This window comes from Schistocerca gregaria, chromosome 5 (assembly GCF_023897955.1).
Source record: "Schistocerca gregaria isolate iqSchGreg1 chromosome 5, iqSchGreg1.2, whole genome shotgun sequence".
NCBI lineage: Eukaryota > Metazoa > Arthropoda > Insecta > Orthoptera > Acrididae > Schistocerca > Schistocerca gregaria.
In genome coordinates, this window is record NC_064924.1 from 385,981,312 (window position 1) to 386,004,164 (window position 22,853).

Genomic DNA, 22,853 nt, shown 5'->3' on the forward strand with positions numbered 1-22,853 from the left:
AAACAGCTTTCGCATCCCGTAACTACCCTCCTGACCTGGTAGAGAAGCAAATAACCTGAGCCACTTCCTCATCTCCTCAAACCCAGAACCTCCCACAGAAGAACCACAAAAGTGCCCCACTTGTGACAGGATACTTTCCGGGACTGGATCAGACTCTGAATGTGGCTCTCCAGCAGGGATACGATTTCCTCAAGTCCTGCCCTGAAATGAGATCCATCCTTCATGAAATCCTCCCCACTCCACCAAGAGTGTCTTTCCGCCGTCCACCTAACCTTCGTAACCTCTTAGTTCATCCCTATGAAATTCCCTAACCACCTTCCCTACCCTCTGGCTCCTACCCTTGTAACCACCCTCGGTGTAAAACCTGTCCCATGCTCCCTCCCACCACCACCTACTCCAGTCCTGTAACCCGGAAGGTGTACACGATCAAAGGCAGAGCCACGTGTGACAGCACCCACGTGATGTACCAACTGACCTGCCTACACTGTGAAGCTTTCTATGTGGGAATGACCAGCAACAAACTGTCCATTCGCATGAATGGACACAGGCAGACAGTGTTTGTTGGTAATGAGGATCACCCTGTGGCTAAACATGCCTTGGTGCACGGCCAGCACATCTTGGCACAGTGTTACACCGTCCGAGTTACCTGGATACTTCCCACTAACACCAACCTGTCAGAACTCCGGAGATGAGAACTTGCCCTTCAGTGTATCCTCTCTTCTCGATATCCGCCAGGACTCAACCTCCACTAATTTCAAGTTGCCGCCGCTCATACCTCACCTGTCTTTCAACAACTTCTTTGCCTCTGTACTTCCGCCTTGACTGACATCTCTGCCCAAACTCTTTGCCTTTACAATATCCTTTTTTCCCCCTAAGGTAAGTCTTTCCACTCCCGGGATTGGAATGACTCCTTACCCTCTCCCTTAAAACCCACATCCTTTCATCTTTCCCTCTCCTTCCCTCTTTCCTGACGAAGCAACTACTGGTTGCGAAAGCTCGAATTTTGTGTGTATGTTTGTGTGCCTATCGACCTGCCAGTGCTTTTTTTTGGTAAGTCACATCATCTTTGTTTTTTTATATATATATATATATATATATATATATATATATATATATATATATATATATATATATATCATTTTATTTGGAAAATTGCAAATTTTAAAATGAGATAAAAATCTGAAAATGTGAAAAAAATTTTTTTTGTTCTAACTCCCCTTAAATGAGTTGGCATATAGTTTCTGTAGCTCAATGAGGCCATTCACAGATGGTGGAGTTATGTACAGGAAGATGCACAGAGAGACTTGCAGATGATTAATGCTCGGTGTAGAAGTTTCCAGCTGAATCTAAATATAAATAAATGAAATGTGATGCTTTTAAGTAGACGAAATGCTCTCGTATCATTTTCCTATGTGACTTGCAGTCAGTCATTGGAATCAGTCTCAACCTCCAAGTGTCCAGGGTCTCTGTACAGAGCAATTTAAGGTAGAATGACAACATAAGTCTGACCATTAGTGAAGTAGATGTCAGACTGAGAATTATTGGAAGACTGCAAAGTAAGTGTAGTTCATATGGGAAAGAGGTCACTACAAAACCCTCGTTCAATCATTTCTTTGTTTGTTGGTCTGGGACCATTATGAAGCTGCATTTTCAGGAGTGATAAAAGAGATTCAAAGAGGAGTTGCACAAGACATCAGCAGTTTGTGCAGTCAGTGCAAGAGTGCCACAGAAAAGCTCGACATAATGCAGTTGGAAACATTATTAAGAAATACAATGGACACCACAAAATGCCTTAGCCACAATATTTTGAGTGTTCACTGTCCAAAATGAGCCAAGAAACATACTGCTTCCTCCACATACATCTCACACACTGGCCACAATGCTCAATTTAAAGAAATTCTGAGAGAGCTGTTCCGGCAGTCTCTTTCTACATACTATCTGCAGATGGAATAGCAAGTGCGGAAATTAATACTGACGCACACTGCACCCTCTGCCACACACAGCATGGTGGCTTGCAGAGTACAGATGTAGATGCAGATGACTGTAAATGCTGACATTTCATAGCAACACCTATTTTCTCTATGCTCTAAAATTACTGCCCTTTTCAATTTATTTATTTGCTCGTTAATTTTTTTATTACATTTAGAGACTAACAACAAGGAACCAGCAGACATCTAATAATTAGACTTAACAAAACAATAAAATTTCTTGTTTCCACTGAGGAGCCCACATTGGAAAGCACCCAGATAACCAAAGGGAAACACAGTATAAGAACAATGTACTGGCAAAGGGCCCATTTTCTCTTAATTTGCAAATATACATTTCTATGAGACACGTCTTACATATTGTACATATCATTCTAATATTTATACTGTACCTCTAGGAGACAGTACAGATTTGAATACCCACATGCCCGCATGCATACACACACATCAGTCAAGAAAAGTGACAAAAATTCACTGACAATTTCACTATGACCACTGCGTCTGCCTTTCACACCAATTATTTGCTATGTACATGGCACTAACTTTTATCCTAGCACCAGGTGAAGTACAACCTCGCTGAAAGTAACCTGTGGGGCTGAAAAGTAATTATGAACAGACTGGTGTCTTTCGTATGCAGAAGTGGCTGAATTCAGCAAAGGTAACTGATTTGGTGATTATGAAATCAGCTAGCAAATCAAGAAAATCCTCTCCATATACCATAGGTTTCTAACAAATCAAAAATTATATGCAAAATGTACCTACCTTTCCTGGTATGAAGCAACACATTCCATTAGAAATAAACTTCATAAAGGTCATTGAAAGCATAGACATTCGTGTCTCTATACCACTCAAAATGTCACAGTGTTTTGAGAGAGGATGATTTCTTCTCTCAGACTCACGTCTTGGAAGCTGCGATTTTATCGACTTCATACATCTTGAATGATATTTTTCAGCTTTCAAAAACCCACTGGTCAGTAATTTTCCACAAATTCTATTAAACCGCTGACACACCTATAAAATACATTCATTTAACAAATTATGTAACACATCATTAAAACGAAAATCATACAATTTTAAAAGAGAAAAAAGTCTGAGCATGCAGTATGTAAATTATAGAAAAAAAGCAATAATGATCAACTTGTCAAAGAACAATCCTACAACACACATATGTAGGCAGCATAGTTATTAACTAACAACACACTACATGTATTACAAGAACACAGGAACAGGTATAATTTGCAGGATAAATTACTGTATCAATAACTGTGTTTGTGTTCTCTTTTATTATTCTAAAGTCATTAACTTTGAATCCGCATAACTGAAAAACTCCTGGTGGATCTTAATGCCTACACAACAACATTTATTGGCACACTGTACTCTGTCAATCCCATCATGAAGGAGACCTTTCATGGATGTGGAAAGTCTCTAGTTACATATTAAATTCCGTAAAATATACTAACAAAAAATTATGACTAGCTCCAATCTGCTCAAACTGATAATTACAGTAATTACTTCTAGACAGCTTCATACACATAACTTAGAAGAAAAAAGGGTACTTTAAAAAAATATCACTGCTACTCGTTTTATACTACTCGATTGCTTTTGTGATACAACACCTCAAACGAAGCATTTTAACTTCATAGACCACTATTAGCTGTTTATACAAGGTCTGTTCGAAAAACTCCTGAACATTCGTAATTTCACGCCAATGGTGCGTCAGAGAGAAATGTGGTTGGGATCCCTACACACGCCTGTGTTTAATGTGTAACCATGAGAAGTTTCATTGTTGTATGTCTGTTAGTTATTGTTCAGTGTTGTATTGAGTAGAACATTGTGTCACACAGTTTGTGAATTTGAGATGGCAGAGTTAGAAGAATAATGTGTCTGCATTAAATTTTGTGTCAAACTCACAAAAACTTTTACAGAGGCACACCAAATGATGCAGCAAGCCTACAGTGACGAGTGCTTAAGCCATACATGGTCTTATGAATGGTTCACATGGTTTATAAATGGTGGCATGGAAGTTAAAGAAGACCCTCATTCAGGATGCCCTTTGTCATTTATCAACAACACTCACATCAGGAACATCAAGGATATTGTGTGTGCCAATCAAAGACTGACTGTCCAAGACATTGCAGAAGAATGTAACATTTCAGCTGGATTATGTCACAAAATCTTTACAAAGCATCTTGGAGCACATCATGTCGCCACTCATTCATCCCATGACTCATGAGTCAAGACCAGGAAGACCTTCATCTCCCAATCTGTGAAAAGCTTTTGGATCACGCAAATGGGAACGAGATGTTCCTTAAGAGAATCATAGCTGGTGGTGAGATATGAGTTCACAGTTATGATGTTGAGACCAAGGTCTACTCTTCACAATGCATTGGGGAGTCTCCAAGACCAAGGTCAAATGTCAAAGCCATACCGATAGTTTTGTTTGACTTCGAAGGATTAGTTCAACTTGAATTCATGCCTCAGGGACAAATTGTTAATCAATGGTACTATCAGGACATGTTGCAAAGCCAGCGGGAAAATGTGAGAAGCAAATGGTCTGCAATGTGGCGAGATAATTCATAGCCCTTGCATTACAATAACACACCTGCACATTCATCCCTGCTGGTGTGTGACAATTGCACAAAAAACAAAATCACTGTGCTGCCTCATTCTCCATACTTTCCTGATCTGGCCCCTAAGGACATTTTTTTTATTTCCAAAGTTGAAAACCCTATTGAAAGGACGAAGATTTGCAACAACAAACGTGACAAAATAAAATTTGCAGACGGCGCTTCATGCAATCCAGCAAAAGGCGTACCAAGACTACTTCCGAAAGTGGAAACGGCATTGGGAGTGGTGGTATCAATTGTGGAAGAGAGCATTTCAAAAGATGCCAAGCACAATAAGTGAAATGTAAGTGTAGAAAAATTTTGTGGACAAAGTTGCAGTTGTAATTTAACTGCACTTTTTAAACTGCTGTAATACATATGGACTAATAGTCAAATAATTAACCCACTTTGAAATACTAAATATTTAAAAACCTGTGAGTTACACAGCTCAATAAAATTAAATTCCAATGTTAGGTTAAAACCACAGAATTCTCTGATATTTTAGAAAATTTCTGAAATTCCAAAACATTTTCCTGATTTTTCCAGGTTAAATGTAATCCCCAGAGAATCCCAGGTTTTCAAGAAAAATCATTACCTTTGTTATATACACTGAATAATCCTTATACCCATGGACATATAATGACAGTGAAACTATAATGTGTACTTAAAACATACTTAGGCCAGGTTCATGTTGTAAACATTACTTTGTATGCAATGTCAAACATCACTAATATTCAATCAGTTTTAAGTTAGTAGAATGTCTTGTACAGAAATCATAAAATAATTAATTTTCTTAAAAGAAAAAGTGCAACATAAAATATTTTGCGCAAAATATTAAGTACTTGTTCTCCTCTGACATGTTGCTCAGACCCAATGACAATATATTTTTCTAGATAGACTGAAATGTTATTGTTACAACCTTCTACATTATATTAATAATCATCAATGTTTTGCACTCACAATGGAATTATTCATACAACTGGTTAATGATAATGGCTGGAAGTGTATTGTATACATAGCGTTCACAATAGTATAGCGCATCCATACATCTGCATCTTCATCTACATCTACATAGGCACTCCGCAAGCTACTGTATGGCGTATGGTGGAGGGTACCCTGTATCACTACCTGTCATTTCCTGTCCTGTTCCACTCACAAACAGAGCAAAGGAAAAACAACCATCTATATGCCTCCATAAGAGCCCTAATTTCTCATATCTTCTCTTCATGGTCCTCATGGCGGCAGTAGAATCATTCAACATCAGCTTCAAATACAGGTTCTTTACGTTTTCTCAATAGTGCTTCTCAAAAAGAAGGTCACCTCCCCTCCAGGGATTCCCATTTGAGTTCACGAAGCATCTCCATAACACTTACATGTAGTTCACACCTACCAGTAACAAATCTAGCAGTCCACCTCCAAATTGCTTCAATGTCTTCCTTCAATCCAAGCTGGTACAGATCCCAAACACTCAAGCAGTACTCAAGAACAGGTCGCACCAGCGTCCTATATGCGGTCTCCTTTACAGGTGAACCATCCTTTCCTAAAATTCTCCCAATAAACTGAAGTCAACCATTCACCTTCCCTACCACAGTTCTCACACACTTGTTCCACTTCATATCGTTTTGCAACATTATGCCCATGTCTTTAAACAACTTGACTGTCAAGCAGGACATCAGTAACACTGTATCTGAACATTACAAGTGCTCTAGAACACTTGCCTGTGAAAGGCAAAGATCTCAAGTTCGAGTCTCGGTCTGGCACATAGTTTTAATTCTGCCAGGAAGTTTCATATCACGCACACTCCGCTGCAGAGTGAAAATCTCATTCTGGAAACATCCCCCAGGCTGTGGCTATGCCATGTCTCCGCAATATCCTTTCTTCCACAAGTACTGCTTCTGCAAGGCTCGCAGAAGAGCTTCTGTGAATTTTGGAAGGCAGGAGTCAGGTACTGGTAGAACTGAAGTGGTGAGGACAGGTCGTGAATTGTGCTTGGGTAGCTCACTCGGCAGAGCACTTGTCCACAAAAGGCAAAGGTCCTGAGTTCGAGTTTCGGTGTGGCACACAGTTTTAATTCTGCCAGAAAGTTTCATATCAGAGCACACTCCGCTTGAGAATGAATATCTCATTCTGGAAACATCCCCCAGGCTGTGGCAAAACCATGTCTCCGTAATATCCTTTCTTCCAGGAGTGCTAGTTCTACAAGGTTCAGAAGAGCTTCTGTGATGTTTGGAATGTAGGAGATGACACACTACAAAATTGAAGCTGTGAGGACAGATCATGAGTCGTGCTTGAGTAGCTCAGTCAGTAGAGCACTTGCCCGTGAAAGGCAAAGGTCCCGAGTTCAAGTCTCGCTCCAGCATATAGTTTTAATTCTGCCAGGAAGTTTCAGAAATAACCCTTTTATGCAAAGACAATAATTACACTGAAGTCACCACAATTCTAGAAGATCTACTGAACATTACAAAAGACAGGACAAGGTTCTTATTATGAAACACGTTCACCACAGATGGCGATGCATGCTCTGCAAGATGCTCCCATGCTGGCTGGTTACAAAATTGGTAACGAGTTCTTGTGGTAAGGCATTCCATTCTTCCATCAGTGTGGTTGAAAACTGTCAGATAGTCATTAGTGCATGTGGACATGCTGTAATATATCTTCCCAAAGCATCCAATATAGGCTCAATAAGATGTAAGTCGGGGAAATGAGTAGGCCAGTAATTTTCCGAACATCCTCTCGTTCCAAGAGCTCCTCCACCTACGCTGCTCAATGTGGCTGCTCATTGTCATGCACAAAAATGAACTCAGGGCCAAATATACCCCTGAAAGGACACATATTAGTGGAAGGAGTACAGTGTCACAATAAAATTGACCAGCAAGTGTACTGTGTTTGAAGAGTGGAGGCCAGTAGGCCAATGTAACATTAAGTCTCCTCACACCATAAAATCCGAAGCATCAAAACAACCTTGTTTGACAATGTTCCTGGATTCACTGTGTGTTTCTACCTCTCATAATTTGATGGTGCACCCAGCATTAACTAACATGATTGTTTTGGTGACATCATATTCCATAGGTACACGTGTCCCCATATTTTTGAACAGAGTACACTCAAAGGTCAATGTTATTGAGACAATGTACCCTTTCCCTATGTGTGCCTTTTCAGGGATGCATTCAGCACTGACTTCATTTTATGGATGACAATGTGTGACTGCATCAAATTGCAAAAGTGGAGGAATGAAAAAAAAGTGGAGGAATGAAAGGATATTCAGCAAACGGATTGACCTGCCTAATCCACCAACTTAAATCGCATTGAGGACATGAGAGATGTTTTGAGAAGGCACACTGTAGCAAGTACACATGCACCAGTGACCCTCCAGGAGTTGTCAACTGCACTGTTGGAGGATTGGAACATCTTACCACATGAACCCCTTACCAATCTTGTGGCCAAGATGGAAGCACATTGCAAATCATGCATTGCTATCTGTGGCGATCACACACCCTATTAAGAACCATGTCCTGCCTTTTGTAATGTGCATGAGATCATCATAAATTGTGGTGATTTCAGTGTAATAATTGTCTCTGAATAAAAGTGTCATTTCTATTCATCTCATCACGTATTTCTTTTGGTTACCTTTTTCACTTACAGTAGCAGTTCTTTCTAATGTATGGTTCAAGTTTCACCAAGCTGTTACTTGACAGTGACACCACGTGCAAAAGTTACTTTCATACTTAATTTTGGACACCAGTGCATTTTTCTGAAAACAAAAAGGTAGCATCTTTGAAAGTGTCCCTTCTTCCCTGTTAAACATAAAAAATTAGTTTGGCACAGATGAATGTCCTCACCATGACCATGGAAATGGTTTTCCCTAAAGCCGATAGCCTTCTACAACATACAGATGGTTTAAGAAATTTGTGCATAATTGATTTAGTGGCAGAGATTTGCATATTAACTTTATGTACTTGATTAACATACAGACAATCGACTCGTGATTGCTATCATTCGATTTGCAATTTCATCAGCTACAAGAATCTATTATTTGAAGTTAATTGTCTGTATTTATAGCATCCTCTTTTTTTCTATGGGCTGATGTGATGGTTGTCTTGGCTTTGCCAGTGTGAGTGTGAATAGAGTATAAGGCAATTTTTTGAGAGTGGAGGACCAATAACAAGTTACATGTAGCTTGTGCAGGCAGACCTCTGCCACAGATGAAGAAACTTACATAAAATTTCATACGCTGTAAAGAAATTACGTAGTAAAAATTATGGTTTCATAATGTTATTGTGGTGCGTTAAACATGCAGCAATGAGGGTTTTTTATTTTCTTTTTTTTTCAATAAATTGCTTTGTGGAAATAGAAAGTAATCTATTAATTTTGTATTGGTGTTTGGAAGATTTTAATGAAATACAGTGCTGTCAAAGTCTGTGTAGATCAGGCCTGTTGAGTTATACACTAACATCCTTTTAATCTATTCTGCTCATACAATATTTTGTGCCTCTATTTGCAAATATTTTTTAGATCTATAATTACATTTAGTAGTGAAAAATTAGCTACCTGTGACTAACTTACGGAGCATCCATAAAGACCAGCAGATTTTATCAAGAACTTCTGTTCTATAATCAAAAAATCACATAGTTCCATTTGATACCTGCATCTTGGTTCTTATGGTTATGATAATATCTCTAAAAGAGCATTATCAGCAGCCCTAACAAAACATTTCATTGCTAATTCAGTGAAAGAACTGCTAATGTGATTCAAGTTGTCTGTGGCAGGTTTGAATGCTATTACCATTTGCACAATTACTGTCTGCAAACACTCAGATAATTTTCCTTCTTGATTTTGACAGTTTTCAACATTTACTAGTCACATTTTTTAAAACACTGCAGTGCTGCAGATTCCGTTCAAAGAAACGGTTGTTAATTCCTGACTAAGTTTTGAGAAGAGGCAGTTGTATTCATCTCTTTGGATAATTTCAGAGAGTAATCCACTCCTACAATGTTAATCATCTTAAAATTTTAATCATTTTAAAACTGACACACACAATCACAAGAATCACAACTGCCCTTTTGCTGTTCACAGTTTAATGTTTGTCATTAATTTCTCTGGCGAACTGGCCTGTCAAGCTCTCTTTGGAGTTGGGGGTAGACATAACCAGCAGTCCAGCTTAAGATTGCTGTCAAAGCTCCAGTGATGTTGTAGAAGCCAGAAAACACTATGGTAGCTTAAGTTTTCTATGTGCTATATATAATGCTTCTGAGTCCAGGTCCTCAATCTTTTAAATAAGCATCATAAATATACAATGGCATTCACTGCATGATATGAGAAATGAACATTTTTGGTTATTCACTTACTTTTTCTGACCATATTCTCAGCATTAAAGTATTATTAATAAATAATGGTGGAGAAACACACTCATTTATATTAACATTTGACTGGTCAGAGTCACCTGATTATTTAAAGTTTGGGCATATACCAACTGAAGGAGGGGCAGCATATACAATGCCTGAAGTTTAATGAAGACCACTTGGTTGTAATCACACAGTGGACACACACACATGCACACACAACTCAGATACACTACACAGAAAGAACTTTTTTGATAACCTAAAAATATCCAACAATTTTCTTTTCAATGGGCTTGCCTGCCATTCAACACCTCCTCTATGTGATTTACCCTAATTCAAGTTGTTATTCCACTTGGCTGTCACAAACAGAGCATGGAAATGTTACAAGACTGTGATCTGTTTTGTCAGCTATCTGTTACAATGTAAATAGATTGCCTCCTTGAAGGAGGTGAGCGAAAAAAAAAAGGAAGAAAAAAAAAAGAGTCTGTAGATTTAGGCTACAAAACTGATATATTCTCGTTGCACTGTTGATAAAATTCCTTTTAGATGTAATGTGTCACCAAAGAAAAAGAGGTCTTCAGTACACATGTACGTATATGTGCTGTTGGAATACACCTTCTACTTCTGCCATAAACCCTAAACTGCCTGGCAAATTGAGAAGCACACATTTCAAAATTGATGCAATGTGACAGCAAACACTCAGCCATCACGATGACCAAAAGAGGGTGGAACTGTTTAAACTTAACACTCAGATCCAGGCCATCAACAGCAGGCAGAGAAGCTGATTCAGCTATGCCAAATGATGTATGCTGCTGTTCTTTTACTTCTGACCTTGCAGAAAGGAAAAAAATGGCGCAGAGACAAACATCACTAATAACTAATAAATGGCTTTCATTATGCTGTGAAACATAAATGAACTTGAGAACATACATACTTCATGTAGAGACAACACATTTTACACCTTAAGGCAATCCACAGGGAGAAGATGATTATAGTGAGAATATACTGAACGCAGAGTTTTCTGTCCTTATGATTGCCAATATACTACCCCTTCCATTCATTTCACTTTAGATTTTCAAGTAATTGCTGTAAGCATGGGTCTATCATTAACCTTAAGAGAATATTCTGTTTATTTAAATCAATGTGAAGTGCACACCCACATTTGCCTCCATATACATCACCCTTTCCTGTATCTCCTGTTGCTGAATGAGCATAACATTATGTTGACATATTTGAGCCAAATCTGCCCATACAAGCCACAGTTATCATAGCAGTACATTATCTATCTCAGCATAGAAGACTTTGGAGCATGTGATGAAGTGCTCATTAGCCTGGGTTACATAGAGCAGGCATCTTAGGGTAACCAACAGGATTGCCTGGCTTGTACAAAACTGTGCCAAGGGCTGGATGGATGTTGAGGTGAAACAGTCATCGGTGAATAAACATTCTGATAATCTGTCACACCTCAGTTGTATAGAGCTTATCCAGTCAAAGAGGGTCCTAATTCACTTTTAGAGCAGTTATAGAAGGTTCAATTGATAACACAACTCTAGATGCTGATTCATGCAGCAGCTTTCCCGGTGGAAACAACCACTCATAGACTTGTTTTTGCCCTCATAAGACTTGTATTACAGTCACAGTTGTAACCGTACACTCAGCGCATGTTTCAGCAATAAACATCTGGTGTAATACTATGTGTCACAGAGAGCAGGGGTCTTAAATTACTAACCTGGATTGTCTCGCTAGTACAAACCTACAACAAAAGCTGGGTGGCTGTGAGATGAAACAGTCATCATTGGAAAACATTTCAGTAACCTACCACACTTCAGCTGTATAGGACTTACCCAGTCTAACAGGGCACTTATTTCCCTAAGTGAGAGAACCCGCCTGCTGTGAGGATATCTTCATAACTCTCTTTCATCCTAGTGTCTGACTGACCTGCCACCTTTTCCTAGCTTCCACAAACTATCCCTCTTTTCACCTTGAGGAAGAAACAAACAGCTACTAAAACAAGGAATAATTTCTTGTGCTTTCACATTTGACTATAAGCAATAGTAAGAATTTTACGCTCTTAATGGCAAGTTTGGCCAGTCATTTTCTCTCAAAATTTCATTACTTTTCATTAAATTAGTACTTGCTGAGATACGTGTGTGTGTGTGTGTGTGTGTGTGTGTGTGTGTGTGTGTTTTATACAAAATAACAAAAAAATAAAAAAAGAGCAGAGCGCCACACAAAGCCTCTAAACCTTTGGATGCAATTATGTTGTAGTGGCCTTCAGTCCGAAGACTGATTTGATGTGAGCTCTCCACAACTGTCTATCCTGTGCAAGACACTTCATCTCTGCACAACTATTGCTACCTATTTCCGTTTGAATTTTGGTACTGTAGCCAAATCTTCTCTCGCTCTACACTTTTTACCTCCCACACTTACCTCCATTACAAAAGTGACTATTCCTGAAAGTCTCAGGATAAGTTCTGTCAGAAAATTCCTTCTTTAATTAAGTTTGCCATATATTTCTTTTCCCCCCAATTCAATTCAGTACTTCTTGACTTGCTATTTGTACTACGTACCTAACATTCAGCACTCTTCTATAGCATTGCACTTCAAAACTTTCTATTCTCTTCTTGTCTGAACTGTTTAACATTCAGGTTTCACTAGTGTGAAAATACTTCCTAGCACTTGAATTGATAATAGATGAAAACAAATTATCTTCTTCATTAGCATTTTTCTTGCCATTGCCAGTCCACACTTCATATCCTTTCTACTTCAGCCATCATCAGTTTTTTGCTGCCTAAATAGCAAAACTCATCTACTACTTTCACATCTTGTTTCCCTCAGCATCACTTGATTTAATTCAACTACATTCCATTATCATTGCTTTGTTTTTGTTGATGTTCATCTCATATCCTCCTTTCAAAATGCTGTCCATTCCATTCAACTACTGTTCCAAGTCACTTGCTGTCTCTGACAAAGTTACAGTGTCACTGGCAAAACTGATAGTATTTTTTTTTCCCTTGAACTTTAATTCCTCCTGCAATTGTTTCTTTGGTCTCCTTTACTGCTCACTCAATGAACAGACTGAAGACCACTGGGGTTAGACTACAACCCTGCCTCATTCCCTTCTCAGCTACAGCTTCTCTTCATTGTCCTTCAGCTCTTACAACTGCAGTCTGGTTTCTATAACACTTTTGTATTACCTTACATAAATGTATAGCCAAAGTCTAAAGGAAGATGCCACATTAATTTTTCGAAACCAGTGAAGTGAAATAAAAATATATTTGCAGCTGACAATTGAATTTCATTCTGAAATTCACATTTTTCTTCTAAGGAATTAGAATTTTTACATTCTTCTTGAAGTGTGAGAATTTGTCTCACAAACTTGGTTACCAGGTGGAAAAGATTTTTAACGGTACAGTCCTCCAAGGATCTCAATAATTCTGAAGGAATATTGTTTGCTTCACGGAATGCCATCTGTTTTTGAATTAGGCATTTCAGTGCTCTGCAGCATTCTTCTTGCAGTTCTGTATCTTCCATCTCAACTTCATCTACTTCCTCTTCCCTTTCCATATATTGTTTTCAAGTTTGTGTCCTTTGTATAGCCTTTCTATACACAAACTGTTCACATCTTTCGGCCCTCCCTTCCTTGCTATGAACTGGCTTGGCACCAGAGCTCTTTAAGTTCATACAGTTGTTTCTCTATTCACTGCAGGTTTCTTTGGTTTTCCTATATGTAACATCTATCTACCCTATAGACACATATACTTCAACAACTTTGCATTTCTCCACTAGCCATTTTTTTATATTTCTTCTATGTCTATTAAATCGAAAATTTCATATTTTATCCAGTTTTCTAATGCCATTCTATTTTTAACTATATGTTTCTCTGCTGGATGACTACTTCACCTCTCACAGTCACCCATTCATTTCTTTCCCCTGTTTCAGTCAACTGAGGCTTAATGCTACCTTTGTAAGTCTCAACTACCAGCAATTCTTTCACTTTAGTCCCATATCCTTCATCTGCTACCTTTTACAATTTCTTCATTTTTAATCTGCAGTTCATAACCCATTAATTATGGTGGGAAACCTAATTATGGATGGAATCCAGATCTGCCATTTGAAATACTATGCCTTTTGAAATCTACTTTAGAAATGCCTTACTTAGGATTATGTAATCTATATGAAACCTTCCAGTGTTTCAGATATCTTTTACGCGCAGAATCTTTTTGTATGATTTTTAAACAAAATGTTATAAATGACTGAATTGCAATCTGAGCAAAATTCTACCATACAGCTTCCCCTTTCATCCCTTTCTCCCAATCCACTTTCTCCTACTAATTTTCCTTCCCTTTTTTTCTAATTCCAAATTCCAGTCACCCATCACAATTACATTTTCACCTCCCTTACCAAGATGAATAACTTCTTTTTTTAAATCATAGGTTCCTTTAATCACATCTTAATCTGTGGAACTAGTTGACATATAAATTTGCAGTGACTAGTGTGGTGAGTGTCGGCTTTGTCTCTGTTGTGTGTGTGTGTGTACCTTGGCAATGATAGTGCATTCGCTAAGGTGTTCATAGTTGTTAAGCAGTATTCCTGTTTCCTTCTTCAGTATCATACCTCCTCCTGCATTCCTCTCCCCACCCCCTCCCCATTTGATTTTGTGTTAATAACCTTGTACTCCTCCAACAGTTAACTAAGTTTCATTATATCTCATTTTAATGTAACCATTTCTCTTTTTAAATTATCTAATCCACCTGATTAAGGAGTCTTATATGGTATACTCTGACCCACAGAATACCAGATTTTTTTCCCAATTGCTCATACACAACAGTAATAATTTATCAAACCAATTTTCTTCATGTGTTTTTACTGCAAGCATGTTCTGTATTATGGAATATGTCCCGTTAATATCCATAACCAACCACAGTTTTCGTACACATAAATGAAAATCAAGTTGCTCCCATTAACAGCTAGGGATCTATGGAATTCAATTAAGTGTGGCATCCAATGGTGGTCATTGACTCACATTCATACATTTGGCATCAGAAGGCTGCTGGCAGTAGCAAGGCCTAAGCTAAGGGACTACAGTACCCCAAAGTTCACACCCAGCTATTGCTAGTTGGTCCCCTGAGAATAGCAAAAGGACAGTAAGGGAGGATGATAGTACCACAAAGGCTCAATAGTGAATGTTTTCCAATCAAAAGAGGTACATTAAATTGATTCTTTTCATGTCTCTAGTGAAAACATACATGTGTTTTTCGAAGACATGAAGAAATTAAGATCCCTATTGACACACTCCAAGGATAAGTGTCCACACAGAATTACACCAACTTCACTAACTTAGGAACTAAAATGGAATTCTTCATTGTGCACAATATGTGGAAGTGTGAACTGGTCCTGTCTGCAGTGAGCTATGCCTTGGTATTTGGTTGATTTGAACTATCTCACTTTTCCACCCTGTTCCAACAGAGTTGGAGATTTTGATTACAGGAGTTTATGAAGGATGACAATTACAATGAAAGTGGAAGAATATAAATGTTCAACAAAAATAACAATAATGATAATAATATACAGAACTAAGGGCACTGATTCATGTTTGAGTGGTACCTCACATTATGGTTCTCATAGCATTTTTGGCGTTCTATTAATTGTGCGCTGTTAGCGACCTGTTAAGGTATGATTCTGAACTTTTCTGTACTGTGGCAGAATGATGAGTTTCTAATGTAACAGCACAAGCAATGTGTCTAAATACAGGATGGCAAACACTTTAATGAAAGAAAAAAGTTTGTAATTTTACCTAGTGCTTGATGAACCAGCAGATGTGCACACACAGTGTAAGCATCACCCCAGTGTATCAGGTGAGTAGGCAAATAAGCTAGTGGAAGCCATGACAAATGTTACTGACCTAGGACTCTGCACAGGTAAACACACTGAATGGTCACATAGGAGACTGTGACAGACAAGAAGACTGCCAAGGAAAGTAACCAAAGACAACTTTGTCTGAAAGCTTTACAATTTGTTTTAGTTAACTGATGTGTATTTTGGTGCACAACGGTGGAAGTTTGTTCTTAGGAACTGCATCAACTTTAATGTGATAAAAATTTTGAGATGACTAGTATTATTAGAGTGTTTGAGATGAATTTTTCTCTTAAATTATCAAAGGAATCAATATAGTTGTTTGTTTTTGTAGTTTAGTCATCATTATTATATTTACAATATGTTCCTTTATTTATCAGTTCTGAGAACCTCCTGATTCTTTACTTTATCAGTCCACCTAATTTAGCAATGCATCTCAATGCTTCGCTTCTCTTCTGTTCCTATTTTCCCTCAGTCCATGATTCACTACCGTACAATGCTGCACTCCAAAAGTATATTCTCAGAAATTTTGTTCTCAAACTAAGGTCTATTTTTTATACTAGTGATTTCTTTGGCCAGGAATGCCCTCTTTGTCTGTGCTAGTCTGTTTTTTATGTTCTCCTTGCTTTGTCTGTAATGGGTTATTTTGCTTCCAATGTAGCATAATTTCTTAATCATCTTGAGGTTGAAGCTCTTCTCTCCGTGTTTTTGGAGAGGGTCTGCCTCAAACAAAACACAATTTTATATTTTTTATTTTTATTCCTACACACGTCTTGCTGAAGTTTCAGCCTCATCAGCTTTTTTTTCCTTCTATAAAACAGGAAAAATGCTGTTTACTGCTTGTACACATATAAATTTGATTTTTAAAGACAGTATTCACATATCTGAAAAATTACAAAATTTTATATGTGCTATGTATTTGCTGGATTTTATGTAATTTAATGCAGTTGTTTGGTTTCAGAGTTTGTCATTGCAACCATATCAACTTAACATAGAACAGTTATTTAAATTGACAATTTATGACTGGGCATGTTATGGTTATGCCTACCATTTACTAATACTATGTGGAAAATTTGTGTGTGTGTGTGTGTGTGTGTGTGTGTGTGTGTGTGTGTGTGTGTGTGTGTGTGTGTGTGTGTGCAATATATTTTGCTATAACATGCACAGTCATATATTTTTGAAGTAAATAACAGTTCTACAATACATTATATATGGCTGCAGATGACAAACTGTGAAGCAAAATAACTGCATCAAATTACATGAAATCCAGCAACTCCAAAGAATGTAGTAACACGGTATATATACAAAATTTTATCTGTTTATCAAATATGTAAACACTGTCTTTAAAAACTCAAATTTATATGTGAACCAGCAGTAAAAAGCATTTTCCTATTTTATAGAAGATAAAAAACACTGATGAGCATGAAACTTCAGCAAAACACATCTGGGGAATAAAACTAAAAATAAAAAATTGTGTTTTACTCAAGGTAGACCCTCTCCAAAAACTAATCTACATTTCCTGGCTTGTCACCAGCAATTTTGATGTTAAGTTTCTTACTATTCTAATTTGTGCTACTTATCCTTACTTTTTGTCTTTTTCTGATTTAATCTCAATCTATTACTCTGTGCTCAAGAAACTGTTCATTCCGTTCAACAGATCTTGTAATTCTTCCTCCCCTCACTGAGGATAGCAATGTTACCAGTGAATCTCATCACTGATGTCCTTTGATACTCAATTTTAATCCCACTTTGAACCTTTCTTTTATTTCTGGCATTGCTTCTTCAATGTGCAGATTGAACAGCTGGGGTGAAAGACTGCATCCTTGTCTTAACCCTTTTTAATCTGAGTGCTTTGTTTTTGGTCTTCCAATCTTATTTCTCCTTCTTGGTTCTTGGACATATTGCATATTACTCAACTTTCCCTATAGCTTACTCCTATTTTTCTCAAAATTTTGAACATCTTGCATCATTTTACACTTTTTAGGCTGACAAATCCTACAAAGTGTGTCTTGATTTGTCTTAAGTCTTGCTTCCATTATCACGCATAACATCAGAACCAATTCTCTGGTGCCTTTATCTTGCCTAGAACGAAACTGATTGTCATGTAACAAATACTAAATTTTCTATTTCATTCTTCTGTATATTATTCTCGTCAGCAGCTTGGAAGCATGACGTTTTAAGCAGATTACGCGATAGTTATCGCACCTACCTGCCCTTGCTCTCTTCAGAATTGAATATATTATATTTCTCCGGCAGTCTGGTGGTATGTCACCACTCTCATACATTCTACACACCAACTTGAACAGCCATTTGGTTGCCACTTCCAACAATGATTTAAGAAACTCCAATGGAATGTTATCTACCGTTCTGCCTTATAGCATATCAAGTGTTATAAAGCTATCTTAAAATCTAACTCTAATGCTGTATCTCCTACCTCTTCCATATTGACTCCCATTTCTTCTTCTATCATGTTGTCAAACCATTCCTCCTCTTCGTAATTTCACCATACGTTGTTTTGAACTTTTCTATATGTAGTCCACCTTTCCAATTATCATTTCTTTTTCAATTGTTTCACTTTTTCCTGTATGCATACTGAGTTGGCTTCCCTGTACTTCATATTTATTTCATTTCTGAGTAGTTTACATTGCTGTACTTCTGTCTTTCCCTGAACATATTTTACTTCCTTCTCTTGTCTATCAATTCAAGGATTTAAATACTAACAAAGAGATAGAGAGGCTGGCCAGTACTTAGCTCAGTAGAGCCGATAGATACACAAAAAACAGAACCGAAAATTTACATTCCTAGCTTTCGGAACAAATGTTCCATCATAACCTGGGTTGTACCTGAATCCACTTTCCCTTCTTCCCTTTCTTTCCCCTCTTTCCTACCTGATGAAGGAACATTTGTTCCGAAAACTAGGAACGAAAATATTCGGTTCTGTTTTTTGTGTATCTATCAGCTGTACTGAGATGAGGTAACTCTATCTCTTTGTTAGTATTTGTTTCACATCTTCAAATGAGATTTTCCATTAATCATTTAATTCAAGGATTTAATCTGTTACCCACAGTTTCTTTGCAGAACTTTTCTAGTATCTATGTTTGTCTCTCCAACATCTGCTATTGCCCTTTTTAGAGATGTTGACTTCTCTTCGACTGTACTGCCTACTGGGATGTTTCTTATCACAGCACTCACATCTTTATCGAACTTCAAATGCATCTCACCATTCTTCAGCACTTCAGTATCCCACTTTCTATGACACTGATTCTTCCGTGCAAATCTCTTAAACTTCAGTCTTCCCTTCATCATTATTAAATTGTGATCTGAGTCTACATCTGCTACTGGGTATGCCTTACAATCCAGTATTGGATTTTGAAAACACTGTTTGACCATGATATAATCCAATTGGAATCTTCCCATATCTCCAGGCCACTCCAAAGAATATTCCCTCCTCTTGTGGTTCTTGAACAGTGTATTTTCTTTACTAACTAAGATTTATTGCAGAACTCTGCTCGTATTTGTCCTCTCTCATTCTTACTGCTAAGCCCATATTCCTACTTAACTCTTTCATCTATTCCTTCCTCAACAACCATATTCCAATTGCCCATGATTACTGATTTCAACAGTAGTTGGAGCTATATGCATGCGACATTCCATTTTGGAAATTTTCAGAAAATCCAATATTCCAAGATCCACAGTGTCAAGAGTGTGCTGAGAACCAAATTTCATGCATTACCTCTCACAACAGACAACACAGTGGCCAATGGCCTTCACTTAATCACCAAGAGCTGCACCCTCTGCGTAAAGTTGTCGGTGCTAACAGGTGAGCAACACTGTGTGAAGAAACTGCAGAAATCAATGTGGGTTGTATGACAAACATATCTGTTAGGAATGTGTGCCCAAATTTGGTGTTAATGGGCTATGGCAGCAGAAGACTGATGTCAATGCCTTTGCTAACAACACATCACCTGCAGTACCTCTCTCCTGGGCTCGTGACCATACTGGTTGGACCTTAGACAACTGGAAAACAGTGGCCTTGGCAAATGAGTCTTCATTTCACTTGGTAAAAACTGATGGTATGATTCAAGTGTGGCGCAGACCCCAGGAACCCCACCATGGACCCAAGTTGTCAATAAGGCACTGTGCAAGCTGTCTGTGGCTTCGTAATGGTGCAGACTGTGTTTACAAGGAATGGATTGGGTCCCCTGGTCCAACTGAACTGATCCTTGACTGGATATGGTTATGTATAACTTCTAGAAGATCATTTGCATACATTCAAAGATGGAATTTTAATGGATGACAATGTGCCATGTCACTGGGCCACCACTGTTCCACTGATCACAATTAGCTTGAAGAACTTTCTGGACAGTTTCAGCGAATGACATGGTCACCCAGGTCGCCCATCGTGAATCTTATTGAACATTTATGGGACACAACTGAGATGTCTGTCCTTCCACAACAACCTGCACCGGCAACACTTTGACAATTATGGGTACCTATAAATGCAGCATAGCTCAATATTTCTGCAGGAGACTTCCAATGACTTGATGGGTAAACGTCACATTTAGTTGCAGCAATATGCTGTGCAAAAGGAGGTCCCACATGATATTAGGAGGTATCCCACGTACACAGAAGTGTACGCTATTGTTATCAGCATTGGTTTGCTATCAAACCTGATGAGAAAAAACTTATCACTGAACTGTCCATGTAACTCACTCTCTGCCGTACTTTCCTACTGATAATGAATCCTAGTCCCACTATAGCATTTTCTGCTGCTGCTGATTTTACTCTGTATTCATCTGACCAGAAAACCTTATCTTCTTTCTCTTCCACCTTCCTCTTGGCAATCTCCTCACAGATATCAAAATGGGGGACTAATGTGGAATCTTCTGCCAATAGAGAGATCATCATGACACTTTTTCAATTACTGGCAACATCCTGTGCATACACCTTACATGTCTTTAAAGTAGTGATCTCCTGTGCCCTGTGCATTCTCATGCCTTTGATCATTGCCGATTCTACCACCTTTTAGGGGTATTTACCCACCTTAAGCACAAGATAGAGCCTATATCCTCTGTCTGCTCCTCCCTCTGTGACAAGGCCTTGGCAGGACAGGGGTGAATTCCTAGGCTGGAAATCCTTTGCTGGCATTGCCAATGATTTTTATTCAGAATTTAAGCAGTGGCTAGGTTTGAACCCAAGACCCATGATTTTTCATTACTATTGAAAGACGCTTCAATTGACCATGGCACATTAACAAGGTTATAAAACTGCCGAAGGCAGTGCACTCCGACTCGTTTCATCTAATACTTCCTCATTCTTTTACTATGGCTTATTCACTGTCAACATTGGTGCAACAATCTGCTACTACACAAGATAGCAGCATGCTCTGACCTCCATTACCTTGGTGTCAGACTTGCAGTGGCCATGCTTGCTACTAATTCCATTACATAACAATAATAGACCATTGACAAGGTGCTGGAATAGAGGCTATGCACACCTGCCACCCATGGTCTTTGCTGCCCCTTCCAACAACTCTCTAGAACTCTCATGGCTAATTAACAACTTCCATTCTATTTCTGTATTCTCTGTGGTGCCCATCATGGAAAGATTGCTGTAACTTCCATTTGTATTGAAGATATTTTGTAATTAGATTAAAATTCTACAAACTATTTCTTGTACCTAACCATCCCACCCATCCCAATATAATCTTGTAGTAACTTTCAGCAGAAACATCTGCACTATGACAAGACATCAAATGTTGACATGGTCATAGTGACAGGAGAATTTCTGTGAAGGTATGAAATTATAAGTGCTTGAAAAGAAATCCTAAGCAACTGCAGAGGGTTGTTTCATGTCCAGTGGTCCAGGCCTGACCCTTTCCAAACTTAATGAAATTTCACACAGACATTACCCATGGAAATACGAGGGTTGACTGAAAAGTACAGCTCCAGACAGTGGGAAGCCTTAGCACTGAACCGTTGTGTTGTTACAGTGTAAAGTATGGAACCCTGCATAGACAGTCAGTCAAAGCAATTTAAGCAAAGTGCAGTCATTGAATTTTTGACAGCAGAAGGCGTCACCCCAAAGGAGATTCATCAGAGAATGAAAGCAGTTTATGGTGATTGTGATGATGTGAGTACTGTGCGTCATTGGGCGAGTAAGTTTAAAGATGTTGAGGTGGGAACATCTGACCTGCACGACAAACAAAGAGTTGGATGTCCTGTGACAGCAATCACCAAGTTTCACAAGAAAAATGTTGACAGAGTGATTCAGGACAAACGTTGTATCACTCAGAGAAAAATTGCAAGCACAATCGGCATTTCACAAGAAGGTGTGGGTCACATTATTGCAATGCTTGGCTATTGGAAGATCTGTGCACGAATGGTACTCCAGATGCTGACTCCTGAAATGAAAGTGCACAGACTTGAAATTTGCCAGGAACTCCTCTTGCATTACGAGAATGAAGGTGATGCCTTCCTCCATTCAATTGTGACAGAGACGAAATGTGGGTGCACCATTACGACCCGGAGGCAAATGTCAGTCTATGGAATATCGACACAAAGACTTGCCCCAGAAAAAGAAATTCAAGACGCAGTCCTCAGCTTGAAAAATCATGGCCACAGTGTTCTGGGGCACAGATGGTATTATCCATGTTGATTTCCTTCATCACGGAACAACAATAAATTCAAAGTGTTACATCACAATGCTGTGAACTCTGAAATGGCGGCTAACAGGGGTCTGAAAGGAAAAGGGAAATGTTTTCCTGCAGCATGACAATGCAAAACCACAAACTTCACGTACCACCACAGCAGAACTTCAGAGACTGAATCTCACCACGGTACGGCATCCTCCTTACAGTCCAGATTTAGCACCATCTGACTTCCATCTGTTCCCGATAATGAAAGACGATCTGCGAGGACATCATTATGCTTATGAAGACATCGAGAGAATTGTGAGACTGTGGTTGTAGAAACAGTGTCGACTTCTTCCGTGACAGCTTCAGAAAACTTGTATTGTTTATTGTGTTTATTGGTAATTAAAGATGACATCCTAGGGATTATTTCTGC

At 38.5% G+C, this 22,853-nt stretch overlaps 1 protein-coding gene across 1 annotated transcript in view; it reads right to left on the bottom strand.

The window, feature by feature from the left end:
• The window catches only part of LOC126272581 (F-box only protein 28), an 85,740-nt gene that overhangs the window by 42,023 nt on the left and 20,864 nt on the right, over positions 1 to 22,853 (bottom strand). Inside the window, exon 2 of the mRNA XM_049975507.1 lies at positions 2,748 to 2,996. Within this exon, the coding sequence (XP_049831464.1) occupies positions 2,748 to 2,996 (249 nt within the window). The remainder of the gene's footprint in view (positions 1 to 2,747; positions 2,997 to 22,853) is intronic.